At 37.6% G+C, this 24,628-nt stretch overlaps 1 protein-coding gene across 3 annotated transcripts in view; it reads right to left on the bottom strand.

Annotated features, from left to right (window-relative positions):
* Window positions 1-8,216: 8,216 nt before the first annotated feature.
* Window positions 8,217-24,628, bottom strand: part of ZC3H12C (zinc finger CCCH-type containing 12C) — a gene marked incomplete at its 5' end in the record, with an annotated part of 62,174 nt that continues 45,762 nt past the window's right edge. For all 3 annotated transcript variants that reach the window (XM_081063303.1, XM_081063304.1, XM_081063305.1), the window contains 4 exons: window positions 8,217-10,528; window positions 11,152-11,258; window positions 13,509-13,743; window positions 18,404-18,543. In XM_081063303.1, the coding sequence (XP_080919429.1) occupies window positions 9,132-10,528; window positions 11,152-11,258; window positions 13,509-13,743; window positions 18,404-18,543 (1,879 nt within the window). In that variant the 3' untranslated portion in view covers window positions 8,217-9,131. The remainder of the gene's footprint in view (window positions 10,529-11,151; window positions 11,259-13,508; window positions 13,744-18,403; window positions 18,544-24,628) is intronic.

Genomic DNA, 24,628 nt, shown 5'->3' with positions numbered 1-24,628 from the left:
TTATTTCTTCAAACATGTTTTCTGTTCCTTTCTTTTCCTTCTGGAACCCCTGTGATCTGAATGCTGGAATGTTTGATATTATCCCAGAGGTCCCTTAAACTAAGTTCATTTGCTTTCTTTTTTCTTTTTGCTGTACCAATCGAATGATTTACACTACCTTGTCTTCTAGCTCGCTCACTTATTCTTCTGCATCATCTAATCTGCTGTTGATTCTCTCTAGTGTATTTTTCATTTCAATTATTCTATTCTTCAGTTCTGACTGGTTCTTTTTAATTTTTTTTTTAAAAATTTTCTCTTTGTTGAAATTCTCACTGAGTTCATTTATTCTTCTCCCAAGTTCATTGAACACCTTTATAACCATTGCTTTAGACTCTTTATCTGGTAGATTGCTTGTCTTTTTCTGGAGTTTTGTTCTGATTTGTTTGAAATGTCTCTTCATTTGCGCTATCTCTAGTTCTATGAATTAGGTAAAACGGCAACCTCTCCGTCTTGAAGGAGTGGCTTTGTGTAGTAGCTTCCCCTTTGCACACTGTGTATGCTGGTTATATTTGTCAGGCCAGCTAGTGCTGGAGCTGGAGTGGGTGTGGGACACAGAGACTTGGGGGCAAGCCTCACTGGGGCTACTTTGACAGGGTGACTGGGGCTATAGTTAGATCAGGCTTGGGCCATGGGGAGTCCTGGGAGTAAGTTGAGCTCAGGCCTGGGGCGGAAGCTGGAGTCGGCGTAAGCTGTGGGAAGTCCTGGGGGCCCAGAGTTTTAGCTGGAGCATGGGCAAACTGTGGAGTTTCAGGGGAAAGCTACTCTGGGATCTTCTTGGCAGGCCAGTTGGAGTTGTAATTGGGGCAAGCTCAGGCCATGGGGAGTCCTGGAAGCAAGCCGTGCTGAAGCCCAGTGCTGCGGCTTAAGTGGGAGTGGTCTGCAGGAAGTCCAGGGGACAAACTGCACGGGGGCGAGAGCTGTGGCTAGCATGGGTGAGAGCTGTGGGGAGTCCCAGGGGCAAGCAGCATTGGGCCATCTTGGCTGGCTAGCTGGGAGCTGGAACTGGAGCAGGCCAAGAGGAGACCTAGGGGTAAGGTGAGAAAGGGCCCAGAGCTGAGGCTGGAGAGGGTACAGGCCATGAGGAATCCTGAGAGCAACCTTTGGAACTGCTGCAGGCCTGGGGCATACTGGGATGGCCTTAGCCAATGGGTAGAACACCCAGTTAGTGCTCCTGCCCCTGCAGTCAAGAGGGAGGGGGAGAACAAATGGTGCTCTCTGGTGCCTCCAACACCAGGGAGAGTTCCCCCAGTTTCCCTCTCTTTTGGCAGATACTCTAGGGTTAGTAAATGGATTTCTTTCCTGAGTAGTGTGGGTGCCCTTTAAACCACTGGTTTCCCCTGTGTCTAGGCAAGTCTATGTGTGGGTCCTTAGTACTGATACCTCCCCACTGCAGGTTGTGCACCGGGGGTGGGGTTCCTATGATGTCATATTTCTATCTCGTCTACCAATTTCTGTGGTTTCTTTCGTTTGTTGTGCAGAAGCTGTGCAGTTAGCCTTCAGGTCAAGAACTCTTTAAAGGTTAAAATGTCACTTCTGTAATAAACCTTACCATTGAATATATCACATTACATTGATGGCCAGAATTGAAATTCTTCCACAGTATACCTGTACAGATAGTAAGGCTCTAATGAGAATGTCTGAGAATGAGTATGTCTTTAAATACCTCAATTTACATAACAATGGCTGTCACTTATGGCACACGCACTATGGATCTGCCCATTCAAAGGGTTTAACTTACTCAACCTTAACAACCCTAGGAGATGAGGCAATTATCACCTCCGTTTAGTAACTTGCCCATCTCTACCTATAGGGTGTGCAGCGGGATTTAGCCTCCAGAGGCTGATGATTGCACGTAGAGAGGAATACATTTTTTTTAGAAGCTTACTTTAAAATCTTAAAAGAAACCTTTAAAATGTTGAGATTTTAAAAAATCCTGTTAAAAGCCTTTAAAAATACCAAATGAACATCATTAACTCTAAACCAGCATCTGAGGCTGAGGCACAAATGTTAATAAGTACCTATGTTTAATGAGAAGCCCAACTATAGTTATTTTGTTTTGAACAAACTCCCCATTATGTAGTTGCTTTTTACAAGTCTTCCCTTCCCAAACATTACTTGATGAATATATATGAATGCTTTTTCTTTTGACAAAGGCACTAGGTGGGGGTGGGGGTAGTGGAACGGGGGATAAACTACCAGCTCTAGTGAACACTATAGCCTAGTCTAATATTCTCCTAGATCCTCAGCTCGGCGTCTCTCACCTAATACTTACTTTGAATATGAGAGTTCTCTGCCAACTACAGCTGAACATCAATAATCAAATCTGCTAATGGAGCGCAAATAAATTACGTAAATCCATAAGATCCCTGGGTAAATACAGAGGGTGCCAAAAAAAAGTATACAAAAAAAAAGTATAAACATTTTAAGAGAGGAAAACTGTATTAAAATTATAATACTCAATATATACCGATAACGAAAGATGAATACAAGTCACGTTTGACTCCTACAGTTTCAAGAGTTGCTCAAAGTGGTTACCATCAGCGTCCAGGCGACGTACTACTGCTTGAGCAACGTTGACCAAAGTGTCTACTTGTATACAGTTTTTTGGCACCCCTGGTAGTTTAAGATAAGTGGAAAAAAGAATACCTGAAAATGGCAAGTAGCAATTTTAGAGGGAAAAAAAATGCAGCAGTTTGAAAAGCAATGAAAGGGAAAAAAAATATGCTACCCGAAATAAAATTGTTTCTTATATACTGACATAGAGCATGAGTATGTTAAATCATGAAGACCATTACGTATATGTGATCACATCTGAAATGGAGTACTTTCAGTTCCTAGGAGGTCATAAAAGAAGGGAAGCGAACCTTCTTATGGGAGGCATTAGTAAAATTAGTAAAATACTAAGCTTGACTCATGCAAGGACAGATGCAGAAAACTAGAGAGATCTATATAATAAAGACTTCATCAGGTCACAGGAGGTGACATAAAAGCCTCAATGCAAAGCCAGAAACAGCTTAGATGAATCATTTATAGACAGTTATGAGAACAACAAGGCATGACTAGTTGCCTTTGGCATTTAGTTCCCAGTTTCCTATGACTTATTATGGCTCTAACACACTGATACTTGGCGCTTATCCTCTAGAAGACTCCCACTGACTGCAGGTGTGCCATGACCAGACAAGGATGCTCTTATTTATTCATCTGTGCTGCTGCACGAGGTCCATTTCTTTATGAAACAAAAACAAACCACCATAAGAAAAATGAATTTTTTAATTATTTTTTCTCAGTGGCAGAATCACATAGCTGTTTTGATATGATTTCCAATAGGTCTAAAATACTGCTTTATGGAGTTTTAAAAATTCCATTACAGAAACACACAGAACAAACATAGGATAAATAGAATTGCATCGGTTTACCAGATGGTTATTCCAAACATATTCTTTGCCTATTTTCCAATAAGAAAAGTTTGAAGGATCAAATTGGAAATTCTACTATCATAAAACTATGGTTTGGGAGGAAAAAACCTAAAAGGAAAAGACAAAATCAGTAACCTGGTTCACTTGCTATGCTGTGTCTCTCTATGTCTCTGCAGAAGTTTGCGTGTTTGTGGGTATGTTGTACTAGCTACAAAATTTATAATTTCAAAAAAAATTTAAGGAAATCTAAAACATATTCTTTATAAAAACAAACCATTGCTCTTCAATGTCTTTTTCCCTTTGGACATAAGCTGCTTTAAAAAAGGGTTCAATAGCTTTAATGGACAACCATTTGTTATTCATCTGAAATGTCTGGTCAGAAAATTGGCAAATTTGGTACATCGTTTAAAAAGTGAAACGTTATACATTTATCAAACTAAATTAAAATAGGCAGACATTTCTTTTTATTGCCAAATGGTCAAAACTTTAAATTGTTTTTAAATCTGAAAGACTAAAGACCTTCGGGAAAAAGCCACTCCTGACACATAACAGTATTATTGTAACAGAAGTAAAAAAGCAAGTTAACAGATGGCATTAATGAAAATAATTAAGTAACCAGTTACTGTTAAAAGCTAGAGTTGTATTCCAATTTTAAAAGTATAATGACTTAAGTGGATGGTAATGTTGAAAACATCTTATAAAGCGCTGTGAGTGAATATGCTGAGCAGTGTGTACTTCCAGTGAATTTAAAACTACCCATGATCATGTTACAAGTATCTTTCACCAAGGACAGCCCTAAGATAGCTAAAAAAAAATCTACACTATAGGTTTAGACAGAGAAAGCAGGGGCTACGCTTTGTTTCGTACAGTCACCATATAGCAAACACACTCACATTATAGCTATAATTACACTAGTCACAGTTTTAACCTTACAGAATAAAGCTATAGTATGTGAAGTTACAATATATTTATCTTATTTAAAACCTTTTAAAAGGGCATATCTGTCATTTTTTAGAAGTCAAAAACCAGAAAAATGTAACTGATAAGTGCAGTCTTTAAAATATTTTCTGGCTAATTGTATGCTAATTTTCAAAGTACAACAGAATTTTTGGTCCATGAGGCCCTTAAGAAATAAAAGGTAGGTAAGGGATTCCCATTTATCAATAGAAATACAAAGTTTATGAAAAAAATTTCAATACTTATTAAAACATCTTTTTACAGAATGTTTTTGAGGTTAAACATTAGAAATCTCTCTAATAAATAATGAGCATGAACAGGTTGAAAAATAAGTGAATTAATATGCTATAATATGGCTATCTCACAATTTTCTTTTGAAGGCCATCAATAAAAGATTTTCTTTCAACATCAACTGAAATACAAATATTTCTTATATTATTAACATATATCAGGATTTAATGCTTAATATGCCTGTTTTTCTTTCTCTAGGGCAGGGATTAGCAAACAGTGGCCCACAGGCCAAATTTGGCTGGTTGCCTGTTTCTGCAAATAAAGGTTTATTGGCATACAGCCACACCCATTCATTTACATATCGCCTGTGGCTGCTTTCATGCTGTAAGGGCAGAGGTCAATCATTTATAGAGACCATATGATTCTCATAACCTGAAATGTTTACTATCTGATATTTTACAGAAAATTTGTCAACCCTTGCCCTAGGGGTTTTTCCCAGGCCAATCTAAAATAGTGCAATATTTCTCTACTTTAATTAACACTCTGATTTCTCTTATTCTAATGGATGTGTATAGTTCATGTATTTTATACTTCATTTTATCTGTTGGTGTATAACTAAGAAACTCAACATCCTAGCTGAGTTCCCATGTTTAATATATTTGGAACACAAGCATTCTCTCTGGCCATAACCTGTTTGATTTCAGGCCACTCAGGAATTCTCCAGGAGTTGGATGAACCACACACTAACAGAATGGCCAGAAAACACATTTCATCTTGAATAAGGAAGCTAGCTGGCAAAAAAGAATAACGAACACCAAGTATACCTTAGGGTAAATGCCATTCAATCGGGAAAAACAGCTCAAGAGTTTTCAAAAGATACACACACATTTCCATATCCAGAGCCACCTTCCCACCTTTCACAATCTAAGAGCTACAACATAATCAAAGTATATTTGTTTTATAAATATATTACTGTCTATATACATATAGATACATCCATAAAAGACATGTTAAATAATTATCTGTATAATCAATACTACTTTAAGGTTTTTTGTGTGTGTGTGTTTTAAAATTATACATTCTATTAAAATTATCAAAATAATTATTTAAAAATACCAGGAATAAAACCAGTGAAGAGTTGCTTTCCATTCAAGTGGTTCTAAATCTTATCATTGGTCATCCACACTCCAGACTTGGTCATCTACAACTCAAGGAAATATAGTTCAATTAAGGAAAAGTTAGCCATCAAAAGGCTAACACCTTCCCATTGTTAATACTTCATAACAAATATGTCTGCAAGTAGGTATATATAAAAATGCTCTTTTTAGTTATATTACATATTCTCATAAATGAATTTTCATAAAAACACAAAGTTTGAGTTTCTACCAGTATCAAGTATTTTATACTGGTGTGCATTTCTTTCAAATGTTTAGGTCAATGACAAATTCTATCAGGATAGAGACATCATAAAAAGGAGACTGAAAATTTATGTGTCACATGCAAAAAAGGAGGAAATACTAAGGGCCAGTATTTGGCCAGGTGGGTACTATTCCCTCTGTACTAAGACACAGAGACAACGGACTGGCTAATTACTGTGTCAAGTACAGTCAGCTCTCAATTATTCAGGGTCGGAATAGTCCAATCTGAATCCTTTCTCCTGGCAGGTTCATTACTTACTAACACACCTCTCTGGTTATTTATTAGGAAAGTCTGGTCAAGGATATGATTAAGGTGGAAGTTTTGGCTAAAATGAAGGTTTGGAATCAGCTACGGATTTAATTTAATGATGGATCCTTTTACTTATTGCTTTAGATAATTAAGAATTTGCTGTATCTAAAATCTGCCAAATATCTGATTCTTAAGCTCTGAAAGTAACATTGGTGTTTGTTTAAAAAAAAAAAAAGAAAGAAAGAAAAGGGACAAACTGTTCTCTTGAGATTAGAAAATGGCTATATCTTAACTCATGATTAATTATACTGAAGGATTTCAGTGTGGGTAGTTCAAGAGTTATTCACTTCAGGATAGGTGGTGACAAGCTACACTATTTCCTGTAGTCTAAAATCCATGAAGCAATGACAAATAGTTAGCTAAAAACATTAGAAGGTCAAATTAAAGGTGTGATATCTATTTCACCAAAGATCTTGTCTAAAATAAATTTAGTAAAGTTTGGCAGAATCTTCAAATAATTAAAATGTTAAAAATTAAGAAAACAGAAGCAAAACGTACATGTACAATTTAAAAACTATTTCATACTAAAACCAATGCTTAGAATATGACTAAAGTAAAAGGTACTCCATATCTGTAACCCTATTTTTGGCACTGGTTTAGCCTCTACATTTAAGCCTGTTCTACGGATAGTGACAAACAAAATCAAGGAGAACAATTTCACAAGTGAGTGGGATCACTCCCAGCCGGACGCCACTCAGAATGATTTGTGTGGCATCATCCGTATTAGTTCTGGGTACACGAGTGCCACACTCACCTCAAAAACAACAGCAATAATTGTGTAGAACACCACTTTCCTGAATTAAGTTTGCTGAACACGGTTCAGATTATTGGATATGTCAATATGCACAATGCCTTTTAGAAGCATTTACTGTATACCCAAATCCTACTTCATGCAACACACAGTGTCACACAAGTAGTGAAAATGTTATCCTAGTCAAAGGTGCTTGGACATTATTTTCAGGCAGCATTTTACCTTTATTTTAAGTTCACACTACGTAAGTTTTAGGAGAAAGAAAATGTTGATAAATTTATTTAATATATTTTAATATATAAAACTAGGACAGACACTTTTATTTACCTAAATTATTACTTTAATTTTCTACTCTATTCTAGGCCTCAATTTCACTTCAAAAATTTGTATTTAAATAAGGGATAAAATGTTGCCCAAAAGTCTAATTATAGTTACACATTTGTGTTTTAACTAGATCTACAAATCAAAATAGTTCTTATAGTTAAAAAGATACAATTTGTATCAACAGTAAAAGGTACTTTCTGGTTTTTCAGGGCTTTACTTCAAACTGTAGCATATGGAATAATCAGAATAACCAGGGCATCTAGGCAGACTACAGAAGCAGATCAGAGTGAGTCTGTTACACGACGTAAAATTCAAAAACTGGAGGCAACAGGGAAGCCATGTCGATCACACAACTGTCTGCCACTGCCTGCAATATCTATCTTCTAACCAACAAAAATGAATTCGCATCTAGCAAAACCCATGATTTAGAAACCAGAAATATCCCTTACTAATACTAAAACAGACTTTAGTCTGTATCTAAAACTACACTATTTGTGGCAAGAATCTGGCCTTAATAATATAACAGGCCCCCCAAATCTCTACCTTCAGGAAAATGCAAAATATACAGTATCTTACAAAAATTTTAAGTTACCATTCACAACTCCTCCATCACCATTTCCATAGTGCAGTATCAATAAATGTTGCATATCCTCAACACACAAAACCACCTCAGGCCAGCCTTGATAAATAGCAGGAAAGCTTAAGAGTATATTAAATATAAAAGTTGCATTGAGAATAATTAGATTCATTAAAAACAGGCAAGTACTGTGAAAGGGTTATTTTATCCAGTATTGTTGTGCCCCCAAACAAAAAGACACATTAAAAATGCAGGTCAATGGAAATCTAGGAATTCAATTCCATTTCTACTATCTAGAAGCACATCATAGCTGGATAACAAGCTCTAAACTGTAACAGTTACGGCTTTTGCCTTATTCATTAACAACAACAAAAAAATGGAAACAATTTTTTCCATTGATTGCATCTGCTTTCCTTTAAATCAACCATATTAAATTAACTACTCAACAGACAAAAAAATCCAAACAAAAATAAAACAATGAAAAGTGCCATACTGTAACTCATACTGTTACCTATTTCAACATAAACTGGTAACTTACATTTTGTTTAAAATATAAAGTCAGTGCTGTAGTATATCTTTGTTTCTATAAATAATGATTATAGCACAAAGAAGCCCACTTTCCCCAAATAAAAATAACTTAAAAAGCTGTAAAAGATTCCAATTAAGCTTGGCTTGAAAAAATAGTTTGCTAGGTCTAGTCAAATGTTCAACATTCTGAAGGTATTGTAATTGCTTGCAATTGATAGAGAAACACCAAGTTAATAAAACATGAAATAAGGATAAAAAGTGCTGCATATAAACCCCTGATGCACCAAAGATTAATATCAAAGATCACAGATACATCTAATAAATCAAACTGGAAAAATTTCCAGCCAAGGATATAGCTTTAAAAAGGAAATATTAAAAAAAAGTTTGAATGTAAAGCAATCCTGTGATACTTCCACTATGTGGGGCTATATATACAGATTCCATGATACAGAATTTCACATAAATGGATACTATATAACCTCCTTGCCGAAAAGGAGATCACATGTGCTATTGTAGCAAACCTCCCTCAGCATTTGAGCTGAACAAAAAACTACTAAACACCACAAAGATGCATCATCTTTCAATAACCCAGCTGTGATTTCTCCACTAAAATGGCTGCAGCTAGCTGCTGGGCATCTGTCATGTGAGGGTTCCTTTTCATGACAATTCTCACAAGGTCAGGTGGGAAGATGTTGCACAAGTTGATATAAATCTTTTCTCGGCTGTCTTGATACCTTGGGGGGTCTTGGGGCAGTCCACAGTACGGTATTCGCCACGTGGGCTCCTGCTGCTCAGGCAGGCTCTGGAAGGTGAACTGCTCGTAACATGGCTGTGTGCAGTTATCGGGCAGGGAGTACGTCTGCCGATAGCCATACGCATCAATCCCATAACTCTGTCTGTCCCAGCTTCCCAGCCCTTCCTGGCGGGAGTAAGGCTTTCTTTGTCTTGAAGGTGAACTGTCATACAGCCGAGAGTCAGAAATGCTATCTATTCTCGTGGTCACTAAGGACCGTCCTAGGTGTGGTGCCTTAGAGTGTGCTGAACTTGGGGGAGAGGGGTAGTCGCCGGGACAACTGGCCCGGGCTCCCACAGCTGGGTGCTGCAGGTGCATAGCCAGATGTGGAAGAGGAGGCTTGTGATGGTACTTTGGTTCTTCGTGACTGTAACTTTGCACTCTGGTTAAGGGGTCGTGGAAATTCTGCAGGAAGGGTTGGGAATTAAGGCGGCTGTGAGGGTGCATGTGTTGACACTTCAAATTCTCTTCTAGCTGCGGATCAGGAGAACTGACATAGGACCGGTCACTGTACCCCACGTATGAGTCACTGCTCCCACAGCTCATACTCCCTTCACTGCTGCAGTCAGAGGCTACAGAATTTATCCTGTAATCTGTGTCTAAGGAGAAACGCCTTTCAGGACTTCGTGGGCCTGAGATACTCAGATTTGAATATGCATTCAACATGGAATAATATCCAATATCAACAGGTGAGTCACATTTTGGATACTGTTCATAAGGCATTGGCGTGCCATGATTTTTGGTTGCCATCATCAATGGAGGATACTGTCCCTGTGGTCTTTGATCCTGAGGTGGGAAATGAACTCCAGATGGAAGGCCATTGCTTAAAGATGTAGTGCTTTGGGGTTTTGCAGTAGGAGTGGCCGGTATACTAACTAAGGAAGGTACAGACCTGGTTTCCAACTTGTTTTTGGTGGGAAGCTTCTCCTCTAGGTCTTGGTAGACTTGAGTCCTGATGCTTGGATCTGACTGCCTCTTTGGAGCACCTCGTTTGACATCAGAAGTGCTGTCAGCCTTTGTGCTGCAGGGAACACTGTTGCTTTTCACCAGTCCTCCTTCGTTTGCAGTTTTGGCGGCTGTATTTCTAGACATGGCACGAAGTTCATCAGCTACTGATCGCTGAGGCTGACTGCCCCTTTCGGGATGATAATATTTGCACTTGTGTCCATAGGTACACTTCTTTCCTATGAAGAGTGAAATTAATTAGGCAAAGGAGCACACAACACCAGATCCTAAAAACTCAGTCTGGCACTACGATTTTGTGGGGGAAAAAAAGGCAGAAATGGGAGCTATATTGAGTGTCATTCTGAGTGTTCCTTACTTTTAAGAAATACCACATTACAGTCTTCCCACTTCAGTACTATTAACAACAGTAAGAAAGATGGCCCAATTATTCATAATTACCGCCAGAGTTTTTCACTATCCAGTAGGACTTTATAATCTGGTAGAAGACTGTTTTGAAAAAAAAAAATATATTGCTGTAATGTGATTAAAACCATGCTAATCTGATGTATGTATAGATGGAAGAACTCCAGATTTTTTATCTACCTGAAAACTAACTTCATGTAGAATTAACTAGCTGAGTTTTTGGAACCAAATTTTAATTCAGGGAAATACATTTGCATTGAACCCAACTAGGTAAAATAATTATTTTTTTCATGGCTAAGATGCTTTCTTAAATTTAATTACAATCAAAAGAACTACATACTATGCCATCCAAAATTAAAAATGTTTATTTTTATTAACAAAAACTTGACAACATACTGTGTTCTACAGCCATATATTAAATACTCATAAAGAAAGTTACCATATGGACAAGGCTGCTTTTTGTGTTCGGGAACAATAGGTTTCTTCCTCAGAAAATTATCCAGGCTTGGGCCGTGTCTGCCAAGAGGGTCATCAGGGGGCATGAATCTGTCACGGATAAAACACAAAATTGTACCTAAGTAGGAGGCTGATAATTTAATTCTAAAGACAGTATAAAGATTTATTACTCTAAGGTATATTTTTAATACAATTTCAACATTTATGGAATAAAAACATCAGTACACGAAGTTCTCTTTTCTTAATGAAAACAAAATGTTTCCAGCTGAACTTATATTTGTTTTAACTCAAATAAAGTTTTGAGTCTAGCATGTTCCGATTATTTCTTCCTTCCTCTCAGTCTTGGGACTTTGTAAGGACTTCAGAAAACAATCACAGTGACATTTTAGGAGTTTTAGAAACATCAATCTTGTGAAGTGGTATGAAATAGGTGGGGAGTGAGAAGGGGAAGCTGAGAGAGAAGGGAAGGTGGTAGAAAGTGAAGGGAAGGCTGAAACTACCACCACCTGGTATATGTCAGACAGTGTGCACATATTCTCATTTCATCCTAGTATGATCCCTGAAGTATCGGCTATGCTTTACAGATTAATACACTACTCTTCTAATTTAGGCTTAGATGAATTCAGTTATTTTATTCTAAATTCACATGGTGTAGTCAAGATTCAATTAGGTCTAACTCCACACTCCATTCTCTTCCCACTCTACTAAGGTTCTTCTTAGCTGAGACAGAAAGTGTCGTAAGGCAATGAACTTATTATTTTGGGTGGACTGTCCAATGGAAGCAAGAATTCATGGCATGCATAATTAAAAGCAGTTATGATTGAAGAGTTCTGCTGCTAGTTACATCACTGAACTTGAAACAAACCAAGTAGTTACCCATAAAATGTGAATAATGTATGCACTCTTAAGGGAACATCAACATAAATACAGTGGTTAATATTAATATAAAAACAATATGCAAGGGCCGGCCCTGTGACTCAGATGGTTGGAGCTCCACGCTCTTAACACCGAAGGCTGCCGGTTCGATTCCCACATGGGCCAGTGGACTCTCAACCACAAGGCTGCCGGTTCGATTCGTCAAGTCCCACAAGGGATGGTGGGCAGCACCCCCTGCAACTAAGATTGAACACGGCACCTTGTGGTGAGCTGCCGCTGAGCTCCCGGATGGCTGCTGGTTGGAGCACGTCCTCTCAACCACAAAGTTGCCGGTTCGACTCCCGCAAGAGATGGTGGGCTGTGCCTCTTGCAACTAACAATGGCAACTGGACCTGGAGCTGAGCTGTGTCCTCCATAACTAAGATTTAAAGGGCAACAACTTGACTTGGAAAAAGTCCTGGAAGTACACACTGTTCCCCAATAAAGTCCTGTTCCCCTTCCCCAATAAAATATTTAAACAACAACAACAGCAATGTGCAACATTAAAAGTTTAAAAATAGAAGACAGTCACTCAATCCTACAATATTAATACAACTATTTTCTACTTATGTGTTGCATTTTAGTCATTTTTCTGTATGCATACACCATTTTACAAACACAAATTTTATGCTTTATCTTTTAAACACATTTTCCATGTTTCTTAATAGCTTTTCATAATCCTAATTCTGAACAGCTGAATAATGTTCCACTAGGAGATGTACTGCAATTGAATTGATTTCTCTATTGTACCTTTACTTGTCTTTAGAGTCTTGCAATTATAAGTAATAGAGAAATAAACATATCTGGTCTTTCTTTTTCCCTTATTATATATTCCAAGAAATGAGATTATTGGCTTGAGAGGGTATACATATTTTCAGGACTTCTGCTAAACCTTGCTAAACTGTATATTAGTTTTATTACATCTTTAACAGCATAAGGCATGTGTAAAAATATTTTTATGAATCAAATGGGTGAAAATATATACTTTGTAGTTAGTCTGAATTTTGATTATCAGCAGGTGAATTTTTTCCATGTATTTGTAAATACACTTATTTCTTAGGAAACGTGCTTGTTCATGTCATTTGTCCATTTATCAACTTAATCGTAACTAGTCTTACATTGGTATAACATTTTAAAATATCATATATTTAAAATATATTTAAGTAAACTATCAACGCTCTAAGTAGATTTTTAAAGGCAGTATGCTGGCGGTCGGTATGTTAAAAATCTGCATTCTCTGAAGCAGAAAGTCTCCCTCTGTCAGTCATTACAGGTTACCCAGACAGTCTTAGAGACTTGCTCTATGAGTGACCAATAGGAAGGGGTAGGAGCCTGTCACTCACATGGGGCCTTCTGAGCACGACTGCAGTTTTTCTGATTCCCACTGAAGATTAGTGGGGAAATCAGTTGTTGGGTTTTACTTACTTGTCATTGACAAATGAATACATTAATAATCGCTCATCTATGAACTTCTTCCATTCTGGTTTTTCATTAGCCAAATCCCTGTAGTTATCATTGGACACAATTATACCATCTGACTCGAAAGCCAGCTTCACGATGAACCGGTCATCATAGCACACCACTCGCCTCCCCTGGACTCGCCGGGACGGTGTGAACACCAGGATTTTCTCCTTCTCTAATTTACGAAGAATTTCTTGATCTGCAGGGTAGAATTTCAGGAACAAATACACACATAACACATACAGCAACTTTCACACAATGATGTGAGCTTTTATAAGATAAACTGGATACATGTAATCATTTCATTAGGGATTATGCCTTACAGTTTGTAGATATAGCAAATTTGTAACTCCCAATATTTTTCCTGCAGGATGCTCAATAATAAAGGCTTTAAAATAGTCCCCAAAAAGGGAACTTTAAAAAACATAAAAAATTTAAAACTTCAAAAACTTTAAAGTTTAAAATTTTAAAAGCATAAAACTTAAACCTGACTAAGCAACTGCTGACTTGCATTCCATAAAGGTTTTGCTTGAGCTGGAGCCATCAGCACTACCACTGTGAACACAGCTTCTTACCCAATCCCAGCACCGATGCCCTTCTAACATGACAGGTGTGTGGATGCCGGTGTGGGCGACAGATTCTCCCTGCCCCAGGTTTATTTTATAGTTCTGCTTTTCTGATTAGTGGATGTGATGGTGGGAGAGTTTGAGAAGAAAATAGTAGAAGGTTGAAACAGCAAAGGGTAGAATCTTAAAATGCAGCGTTTCACAGAGAAAGCAGGCGGTGAAATCAGAACTGCCGTTGTGTACATGGCTGTTGTGGGCTGTGTCCTTTCCTAGGAAACCTATGGTGACCAGTGCCAGCATTCCTGGGGGGGGGGGTTAGATTGAGGGGATAAAAGATTAGAAGGGATTGTGTGGGGAAAGCAGCCATAGATAGGAAAAGGATAGGTAGAGGAATGCTCACTGTGTCTTGGTTGGCACACTCGTACTCCACTCTGTAACTCTACTGACTTAAGTGGTTTAGAAAAAAAGGCGCTAGACTTCATATTTTGATTAATAATAACAATTCTCTCTCAACCATCCCTTCTTCCTACCTTTGCTCTTCCACTCCCTGTCTTCCCACCATTGTAAATTCTGGCACAGAGTGCCAGATATAAGCTGACAGATGCCATCATTAAAAAAAAAAAAAAAAAAAGGGCATAGTACTTCTCAATGCTTATTAACTAGAGTTACTAATTTTTTAAAACTCTATCTGTTCAGCGGACAATTACTACATGCCTACCCTACGGTGTGTACTATGCTAAGTGTCAATAGCCACTGAGATTAAGAAAGACCTGTCCTCAAGGAAGTCTCAGGTACTGGACTGGATAAACGTGAACTAGGTAAGCAAAGGTTGTAACTGCCACAACAGAGAAGTATGAGCAGGGTATGAGGGAAGAGGGAATGGAACAGCGATATGGGTCAACTATAATAGCTCTAATACTGGCACACAGATTTCATGATGTTCCTGATAAATGACTTCATTAAAACCAGAACTTGGGTTTAGAAAAACAGCAGAGAAGTGGAAGAAATGTGGATCTTAAAACCAACAAATCATGGATAAATCTCAGGTTCTGCTACTTTTTAGACACAGCAGTCAGTCTTACTGAACCTGTTTCTTCAGTCCCTCAGATACAGTTGATAGGCTGTGAGTAGCCAATGAGTTATTACGTATAAAAGCACCTAGCACAGTGCCTGGAAAGCTCTCAAGAAACACTGTGTTCTTCAATTTAATTTTGTTAACTAAATCTATGTAATTGTTGATCTCTTTTAAAAGTCACAGAAAACTAATACAAAATCAAAAGCCCAATCTCAACTGTAGGATTTGTGATCATGCCATTATTTTGCGTGTTGCCCTGATAAACATTTTGAGGGCAGGAGCCATGATTCTTTTATCTTTGTATCTATCACACTCTGCACGTCAGTATATAATCAATAAATGTCTGTGGAATTAATACACGAGCTACTCAATGTACATTCTGAGTCTTCCAGTTTATTTACTGTATGTGCTCATAAATAATCCCTGGTACTTTTTTTGTGGGAGTGTTTACTCATATATAATATGCCTGGATCCTTACGCAAGTGATTGGAGGAACAAGTGTGGTGGCCTACCATTCAGCATCACCTTGCTTAATTTGCAGTCTTTAATATCTAATGAGGAAAAAAGGACACCAACTGGGATAATTAGTGATAACTAATTAGATGACAACTAGTTAGGATAAAGAATCCTAACTTAAATAAATATGGGTTCAGTATAGCTATTATAGTAAGTTAACGGAATCTCTAGTTCCTAGCACAGTACCTGACACATAGCTCAGTATGTGCTTCTTAAATATTTGTTAAATCAATGGAAGACTGGCAAAAGCACTAGTTTGAACCTGCATCTAAGAACTTTAAAATACTTCTTATCAAGTTTCTTTTTGGGTACAGTGAAAAAATATTCGACTATTCAATTTACCAGGTATTATCTGGTTGAGTGTTTTAATCAAGAGTATTATTATTCTGGGGAGAAAACACCTGACAATGTCTGACAGTGGTTGTCCCCAGATACTTGGCATGCTGGTATTTTAAAAATTAAACTTAGCTACGTCCCACACTGTGTATTACCATTTTCCCTTCCTCTTGATCTCATATTCCTTTTGTGCGCAACAATATTTTCAGTCATTTACATGTTTAAATATTGTTTTTTCTTTTTCAGTTTTTTTTTCTCCCTGATTATTAAAGCATTGTAAGTTCCCTATATCAAAGTAAAAAAGTAAGGAAAAGTGCTAAGAGGTAATAAATTCCAGATGGAATTTACTGTTATATGGTGTAAGATAAGAGAGATAACACCTCATAAAGCCATGACCCAGAGGCAATTACTGTTAATATTTTGGCATATTTCCTTCTAGTCATTTTCTGTGTATTTTTTCTTTCCATTGTTGATTTATGTATGTATATACATATAAAACTTGCCTTTTATGTATAAAAGCACTTCCTCAGATCATTAAAAATTCTGCCTAAATATTCTAATACATATTCTATCATATCAATATGTAATAATTTATTGAACCATTCTTTTAAAGAATGTATAGTTAAGAATGTATATAGTTTGCTTCCGTTTTTTTCCCTATTATAAGTAATATTGCACTGAATGTCTTTGTGGTCATAAATCTTTGCCTGTACCTCTGCTTATTTTCTAGGCAATTACTCCTAGAAGGGGAAGGAGGAGATCCAAGAGTATTAACATTTAAGACCAAACTTTTCCAAAGAGGTTGTGATGTTTACAACACTAGGAGTAATTCCCTGGGACATAGAGAATTATCAGTTTTTTAATCTCTGCTAATTTGATGGGTGAAAATAACACTTGTTTAAATTTACATTTCTTTAATTACTAATGAGGTTGAATAGATGTTGATAGTGAGTGGTCTGTTGCTACCATGTTACCATTTCTGTACTGGAGATCTTTGTTTTATCAATGTACATGACCTCTTCTTATGTTAAGGACATGCATTCTTTGTTTATTTGTTGTATTTTTTTCCTTAGGTAAATAAAAATATTTCTCATTTTTTAAGTTTCTCCAAATACAGAAGTTTAAATTTTGATGCAATTAAACTTATCTTCCTTCATAATTTCTTCTAAAAACAAATTAAATTTAGATAGGCCTTTCCCAGCCATTCAAAGAGTATAGTCTCTAACAGTTTAATATTTGACAATTCTTCAACCATCTGTAATTTACTGTTACATGGTGTAAGATAAGGATTCCAAAGAGTTACTCAATGTCTTGAACTACGGCTGAGTTATGCCTACCTCTCCCACCTCACAGTTTACATAGGTAGGCTAGGGTCTGATTCCATGGCTCTGGACCCCACCATAACTTGCCTATCTATTTTTATGCTAGTTTAATAATGATTTCATGATTATAGATAAAAATAGTCTTAAAATAATCTTCTATCATTGTAGGTGGTCTCTCCATTTGTTTTTGATTTGAATTGTTATAATTTTCTTCACACACGTTCCTCAATTTTTGTTAATGTTGGAAGTAGAGAGAGGGTTGAGAATGGTTGGATGTTGATAGACAGTCTCTTAAGCAAAATGTTAAGCAATAATAATTAACACTTACAAAGGACATCTTTGCCTGAAACTAATACATTCAGAAATTACAAAGTAGTGCAAAATACAGATACTTCATTGGGATCAAGTGATTTCCTTCTACTTGACACCAGACAGCATATCCTGAGTCTCACAAATCCTTTCTGTTCTGCAGTCACTAATTTCCTTGTCATCTTGTCTAATTTCTTACAGCAGATGAGAAAATTGGGGTCCAAAGAGGTTCGATGTGTTGCTCAAAGTCCTATGGCTAGTTAATGGCAAAGTCTGATTTTGAATCTAGGTCTCCTGACTCCCAGCATGTCTCCAAAAGTCATAAATCTACAAAATTTTAGGTAAAAAGTTTCCAAATTAAAAATACAAACTGGAAGGGGTGGCCGGTTAGCTCAGTTGGTTACAGCGTGGTGCTAATAACACCAAGGTTGCTGGTTAGATCCCCCATGGGCCACTGTGAGCCACTCTCCTTAAAAAAAAAAAAAAAAAAAAAAAAAAAAAAAAAAAAGATTAAAATAAAAACTGGCTTATGTAGCAAGGATTACTGTTTAGTTAACACAATCAGGTATTTTTTAAACTTGAAAATAACTTTAATGTCCTACCCAAGACAAAGCGGCCATCACGCCAACTGAGTAAATAGAAACAGATTAACAGACTGTTCAACGAAACACCTGACAGTGCCAGATGCCTGCATAGGTATACATGGCAGCTAAGAACAAACAGCTAACGGCTTACCTGTAATGAGAGCATCAGGTCGAGACTGTTCTTTTCTCCAAGCAGGAACAAAAACTGTAACATCTTTGTGGCCTCTTTCCAAAAACCAATCCACTGCCAATTTTATTCCTCGGCAGGAAAATACTTCTTTGTTTCCATGGCTGAAAGATTATTTTAGAACAGTTAAAACACAACAAAACCTAAATTTAACTTAATCAATTCAAATTCGTAAACAGAAATGATTACATAATTACACTAGTACTAGATTTCAAATTTAAGATGGAGTTGAGTAGCTCAGAGAAACATTAAAATAATCTAGGAGTTGGAAAATCTGTGAGGAAAAAAAACATAAGAAAACTGGGATGATGGTTGCATGGAGAATAAAGAAATGTACATTTTTCAAATGTAAAGGTTAATTAATCAGAAAGATACATGCTCTTTTTGACCAAGATGGGGAAAAAAGGGGGTCTCAAGCACAGCAAGAATAATTTCAGTCAATGTAAAAATGAAGTCACACACACACACACACACAAAAAAAAAATGAAGTCACACAAAAAAATCTGTAAAAACAGTGGAATGGAATACTTAGTTTCTAAAAACATCTTTCTCAAGAGTTATGCATATTTTCAATGTTATGATTACAGCACAAAATATACAGGTGACCAATGTAAAACAACGTACATACATGCACTGAAAGGAAAAATATGTCCCCCTGTCCTTCAATGAAAAGACACCTGGTTTCTGTTTAACATTATTGTGTTGGACAAAGATTAATGATGACAAAAGGGCTTTCAACACTGGATTAACAGTTTTAGTGCCTAAAAGAAAATGTCCAACTAAGAATGTAGTCATTCAACAAATAAGATTTTCTCTAGCACCAGGCTCTGCTGGTGTACTTTAACCTAATAATTCAAAGTAACACTTATTCTAATGTTTTTAAAGAAACAATCTCCTGCTTTGAATGCAATAAATTACATTCTTCTACAGTTTGAGCTCTGGAGGCTCCATTTCTTTAGACAGATACTCTTAACTTTTTACAGCTACGGAGGACTGAATAAAATAGGTAGGTAAATGCTTTGTTAACTTTTAGCACAAATCAAATTTTAGGCATATTAATATATTGTTCCCCGGAGAAACACTAGAACCATCTAAATATGACTAATTATTTAGGGACAAAACAGAAATAGACACCTTCTTGTATAGATATTGAAGGCCATAAATACAAACCACAGAGGCTGTTTATTGGTCCCATACACCTAATGACCCAGAGCAACATCAGAGGTGAAATCACATGTATTGCAAGTCAGAGAAAAGATAAAGGATAGGGGAGTTTGAAGTCACATTTTCTAGGTAAGAAGCGCCACCTGATAGCCTCACCAATGCCCAGCAAATGATGCATGGTGATGTTAGGTTTCATGGAAAATACTGGTTTCATGGAAAAAAATCAGTCTTCTGAAAAACTATAGAAAATGATGGTAGCATCTCTTGAGAGACTACATATACTAACTATTCCTAAATGCAAAAACTCAACTTGCTAAAACCTAACTATTTTATTTTACATGAATGCTTTGAAATCTAAGTGTATTACTATTTGCTGCTAGTCATTAATGACATTTGGTTTACTGCGACTTGAGCATTTAACCGCTTCTGGCTCTAAGAGACAACTGCATACGCATTTTCTTCCCAGTGACTTCGTTTGGTAAGGACAACTGTCACATTTTACTGTAGGAACAAAAGATTCCATCTTCTAATTAAAGAACTTTCATGAAATGTGGGCAAATAGCAAACACGAGACAAAGATTCTATACATGATAAAACAGGATATTGTCCCATGCAATACAATAAAGGTTGTTCTCATTATCCTCTTCTTCCCCTCTGCCCCACAACCCCGCAAATCCCATCCCACAAAACCTTATAGGCAGAAAACAAGAGGATGAAAAGTGCCACACTGTGAACGGTAAATACCACGTTTCTCCAAAAATAAGACCTACCCTGAAAATAAGCCCCAGTTAAGATCGTCAGTCACACAGATGCATTTAGTACGTTATGACAATGTTTCAGAAGAAGATGTCATGACTGTATTTGAATAAATGTAGATTGTTGCACATGAAAAAATAAGACATCCCTTGAAAATACACCTTAACGTGTCTTTTGGAGCAAAAATTAAAATAAGATCTGGTCTTATTTTCGGGGAAATATGGTAGAAACATAAAAATAGCCTGGGTTTCTGAGATGGACCCACATCTAGTTCTGACCTTGTTATCTGATAAACAATACCCCCCATTTGTTTAAGAAACTTTAGTCAAGTTTTTGTTTGCAGCTGAACACATCCTTAATTGCTACATTAGTCATAAACAAAAAAAAATAAAAAACAAAAACAGAAACCTGACAGAGCTCTATTAATATCAGAAAAAAATACTTTAAAGCAAACAATTATTAGGGATAAAAAATTACACAAAAGTAAAAACGGAACAATTCACAAGGAACCTATAATTGTGAACTCACTCTCCATATAAGTACAGTGGTACCTCGGTTTTCGAACATCTCCATTGACGAACATTTTGGTTTACGAACGCAGGAAATTTTATGGATCTATGGTATCCTTAGGTAGTAAAATTCATGCTAACTTGCAGTTTTAGGGGTTGATTTTAAAGGTCTGGAACGGGTTACTCCATTTTGCATTACTTTCTATGGGGAAACTGTGCCTCGGTTTTTGAACATTTCAGAACTCAAATGGTCTTCCGGAATAGATTACGTTAGAAAACTGAGGTACCGTGTAATGCAAAAGACACAGGAGTACTAGAAGAAATGAACAAATCCACAATCACACAATTGCCAGATGAAGTAGAAAACATTTAGCAAGACTAAATGTAGATGGCTCAATTACAAGCTTTAGCTAAAGGACATATACAAAACCCTGCACAAAATTAGCAGAGAAAAATCTTTTGAAGAACATATAAAAAAAACTGATAAAATTAGCTGTGTACTAGTCCACAGAACAGATGTCAACAGACATCATAAATCTGTATCATACAACATCAAAATTACAACTAAACTACAGAATAATTACCACTGAGAATTGCCTAAAGTCTAGCTGAACAGAAGTCCTATAACTAAGGATATACAGAAGAAGCCACACCAAAACTGGTAGGAGGGGTGGAGACATGGAACGGGGCTGGTCCCACACCTGAGTGGGGTGGTTAAAAATCGGGAAGGATATCTTGGCTGCAGAGGTTCCCCTGAACAGTGAGGGGTCTGAGTCCCCTCTCCAGGTTTCTCAGCCCAGGGTCCCAGTGCCGGGAAGAGAAGTCCACATACCTTCTGGCTGTGAAAATCACAGGAAATTGTGGCTGAGTGAGATGGAGGGCTGCTGAAGTCTCATCCTCTTAAACGGCCTGTGCATGGGCTTACTCACTGACGAATTCACTTGCTCTGAGCTGCAGGGTTGAGGCAGCAGCTTGAAAGGCTCAAGGGACATACAGGGAGGAACCGAGTTGTCTGGCTTCAGGGTGAGGGCTGGAGGGGCAGCTTTTTCCCATATCGAAGTACTGGCAGAAGCCACTGTTCTTTGTTGAACCTTCCCTCCACCCAGCCTGCATGCGCAGGTGGGCACCATATCCAAGACTCCATCAACATGGCGAACACCATCCAACCCTGGTGATACCCTGATACCCTGCCTCACCCAACTTGCAGGCCCACCCAAGCCACTGCCAGTGGTTTTTCCATACACACAGTCTGTCTTGGCTCATCCTGCAGACTTTCCTAAAATCTCTCAAAGGTTCACAAATGCCAAACGAGCAGCATCTGGACTCAGCGTGCCCTGTACCTCTTGCTAAGCAGCCTATTTGCAGCTTTGCCTCTCCCAGGCATGTCGAAGCCCAACACAAGTGGTGACCCTCTACAGAACATTTTGTAGCTCATACCAAGTGGCCCCAGGCAGGGCACAGGCAGCAGCTGACCTTGGCCTGCAACAGAGGTCCTCCTAAGAGGCCCCCAAAACAACACACCCAGTGGCCAGCTTCAGACTACTCCAGAGTACAACCCAACCACCTCCACAAACAACACACCCAAAGGCAGACTCAGCAGGCACCAGAGCCCCACTAAATTGAATCTTTCTCCTTAGGGTCAGCCGCTGCATAACAGCTCCCTCCACTGTAGTCATGGCCAATTTTCACAATCCCTCCTACAGACGTGCCAAAAGCAAAGACTCAACAACAACAGGAGGGCATGCATAACCCACACAAGGGACACATCTGTAGCACCTGACTCAGGTGACTAGGGAGACTCTGCCACTGGGCTTCACAGGACACCTGCTACACAAGGCCACTCTACCAAGATTAGGAAACATAGCAGCTCTACCTAATACATAAAACAAACACAGAAAGGCAGCCAAAGTGAGGAGACAAAGAAACATGTCTCGAATGAAAGAACAAAACAAAGCTCCAGAAAAAGAGCTAAACAAAATGGAGACAAGCAATCTACCAGATGAAGAGGTCAAAGCACTGGTTATAAGGATGCTCAATGATCTCAGGGAGAACATCAACAAAGAGATAGAAAACATAAAAATGGAGATAGAAAATATGAAAAAGAATCAGTTGGAAATGAAGAACGCAGTAACTGAAATGAGGACTATATTAGCGAGAATCAACAGTAGATTAGATGAAATAGAGGACTGAATCAACAATTTGGGAGGTAAGACAGCAGAAAACACCCAATCAGAACAGCAAAAAGAAAACAAATTTTAAAAAAATGAAGATAGTTAAAGGGGCCACTGGGATAGATACCAAGCGTACCAACATTTGCATCAGAGAGGTTCCAGAAGAAGAGAGAACAAAGAATTGAAAACCTATTTGAAGAAACAGTGACAGAAAGCTACCTAACCTGGAGAAGGAAATGGACATACAAGCCCAGGAAGCACAGCGAGTCCCAAACAAGATGAACCCAAAGGCGCCCACACCAAGACACATCATAATTAAAATGTCAAAGGTTAAAAAAAAGAACATCTTAAAAGTAGCAAGAGAAAAGTAGTTAATTACCTACAAGGGAACTCCCATAAGACAGTCAGCTGATTCCTCAATAGAAACTTTGAAGGCCAGAAGGGATTAGCACAAAATATTCAAAGTGATGAAAAGAGCAAAGACCTACAACCAAGATTACTCTCTCTAACCAGCCAAGCTACCATTTAGAACTGAAGGAAAGATAAAGAACTTCCCAGACAAGAAAAAACTAAATGATTTCATCAGCACTAAACCAGTATTACAAGAAATGTTAAAGGACCTTCTTTAATACCGTGTTTCCCCGAAAATAAGACCTACCTGGACAATCAGCTTTAATGAGTCTTTTGGAGCAAAAATGAATATAAGACCTGGTGTTATTTTACTATAAGACTCGGGTTAAGTAATATAAGACTAGGTCTTATATTAATTTTGCTCCAAAAGACACATTAAAGCTGACTGTCCAGCTAGGTCTTATTTTCGGGGAAACAGGATAAGAATAAGGAGAAAAGAAGATCAAAAATATAAATAATAAAATGGCAATAACTACATATTTATCAACAATCACTTTAAATGTAAATGGATTAAATGTTCCAATCAAAAGACACAGAGTGTCTGGATGGATAAGAAAATAAGAATCTTACATATGCTGCCTACAAGAGACTCTCTTCAGATTGAAAGACACACAGACTGAAAGTAAAGGGATGGAAAAAGATACATCATGAAAATGGGAGAAAGAAAAAGCTGGGGTACCAATACTTATACTAGACAAAATGACTTTAAAACAAAGGCTGTAAGAAGAGACAAAGAAGGATCCAATAATTACACGTCTGGGTATTTATCCAAAGAAATCCAAAACATGAATTCGAAAAGACATATATAGCATCCATATGTTCACTGCAGCATTATTTACAACAGCCAAGGTATGAGGCAACCTAAGTATCCATTGATAGATGAACAGATAAAAAAGAAGTGATACATACATACAATGGAATATTACTCAGCCATAAAAAGAATGAAGTCTTGCCATCTGCAACAACATGGATGGACCTGGAGGGTGTTGTGCTGAGTGGAGTAAGTCAGACAGAGAAAGACAAATGCCATCTGATTTCACTTATATGTGGAATCTAAAGAACAAATAAACAAAACAGAAACAAACTCATAGATACAGAGAGCATTTTGATGGTTGCCAGATGGGATGGAGGTTGGAGGGATGGGTAAAAAAGGGCAAAGGATTAAGAAGTACAAATTG

Source organism: Rhinolophus hipposideros (assembly GCF_964194185.1).
Source record: "Rhinolophus hipposideros genome assembly, chromosome: 10".
Taxonomy (NCBI): Eukaryota; Metazoa; Chordata; class Mammalia; order Chiroptera; family Rhinolophidae; genus Rhinolophus; species Rhinolophus hipposideros.
This window is presented reverse-complemented; position numbering and strand designations above follow the sequence as displayed.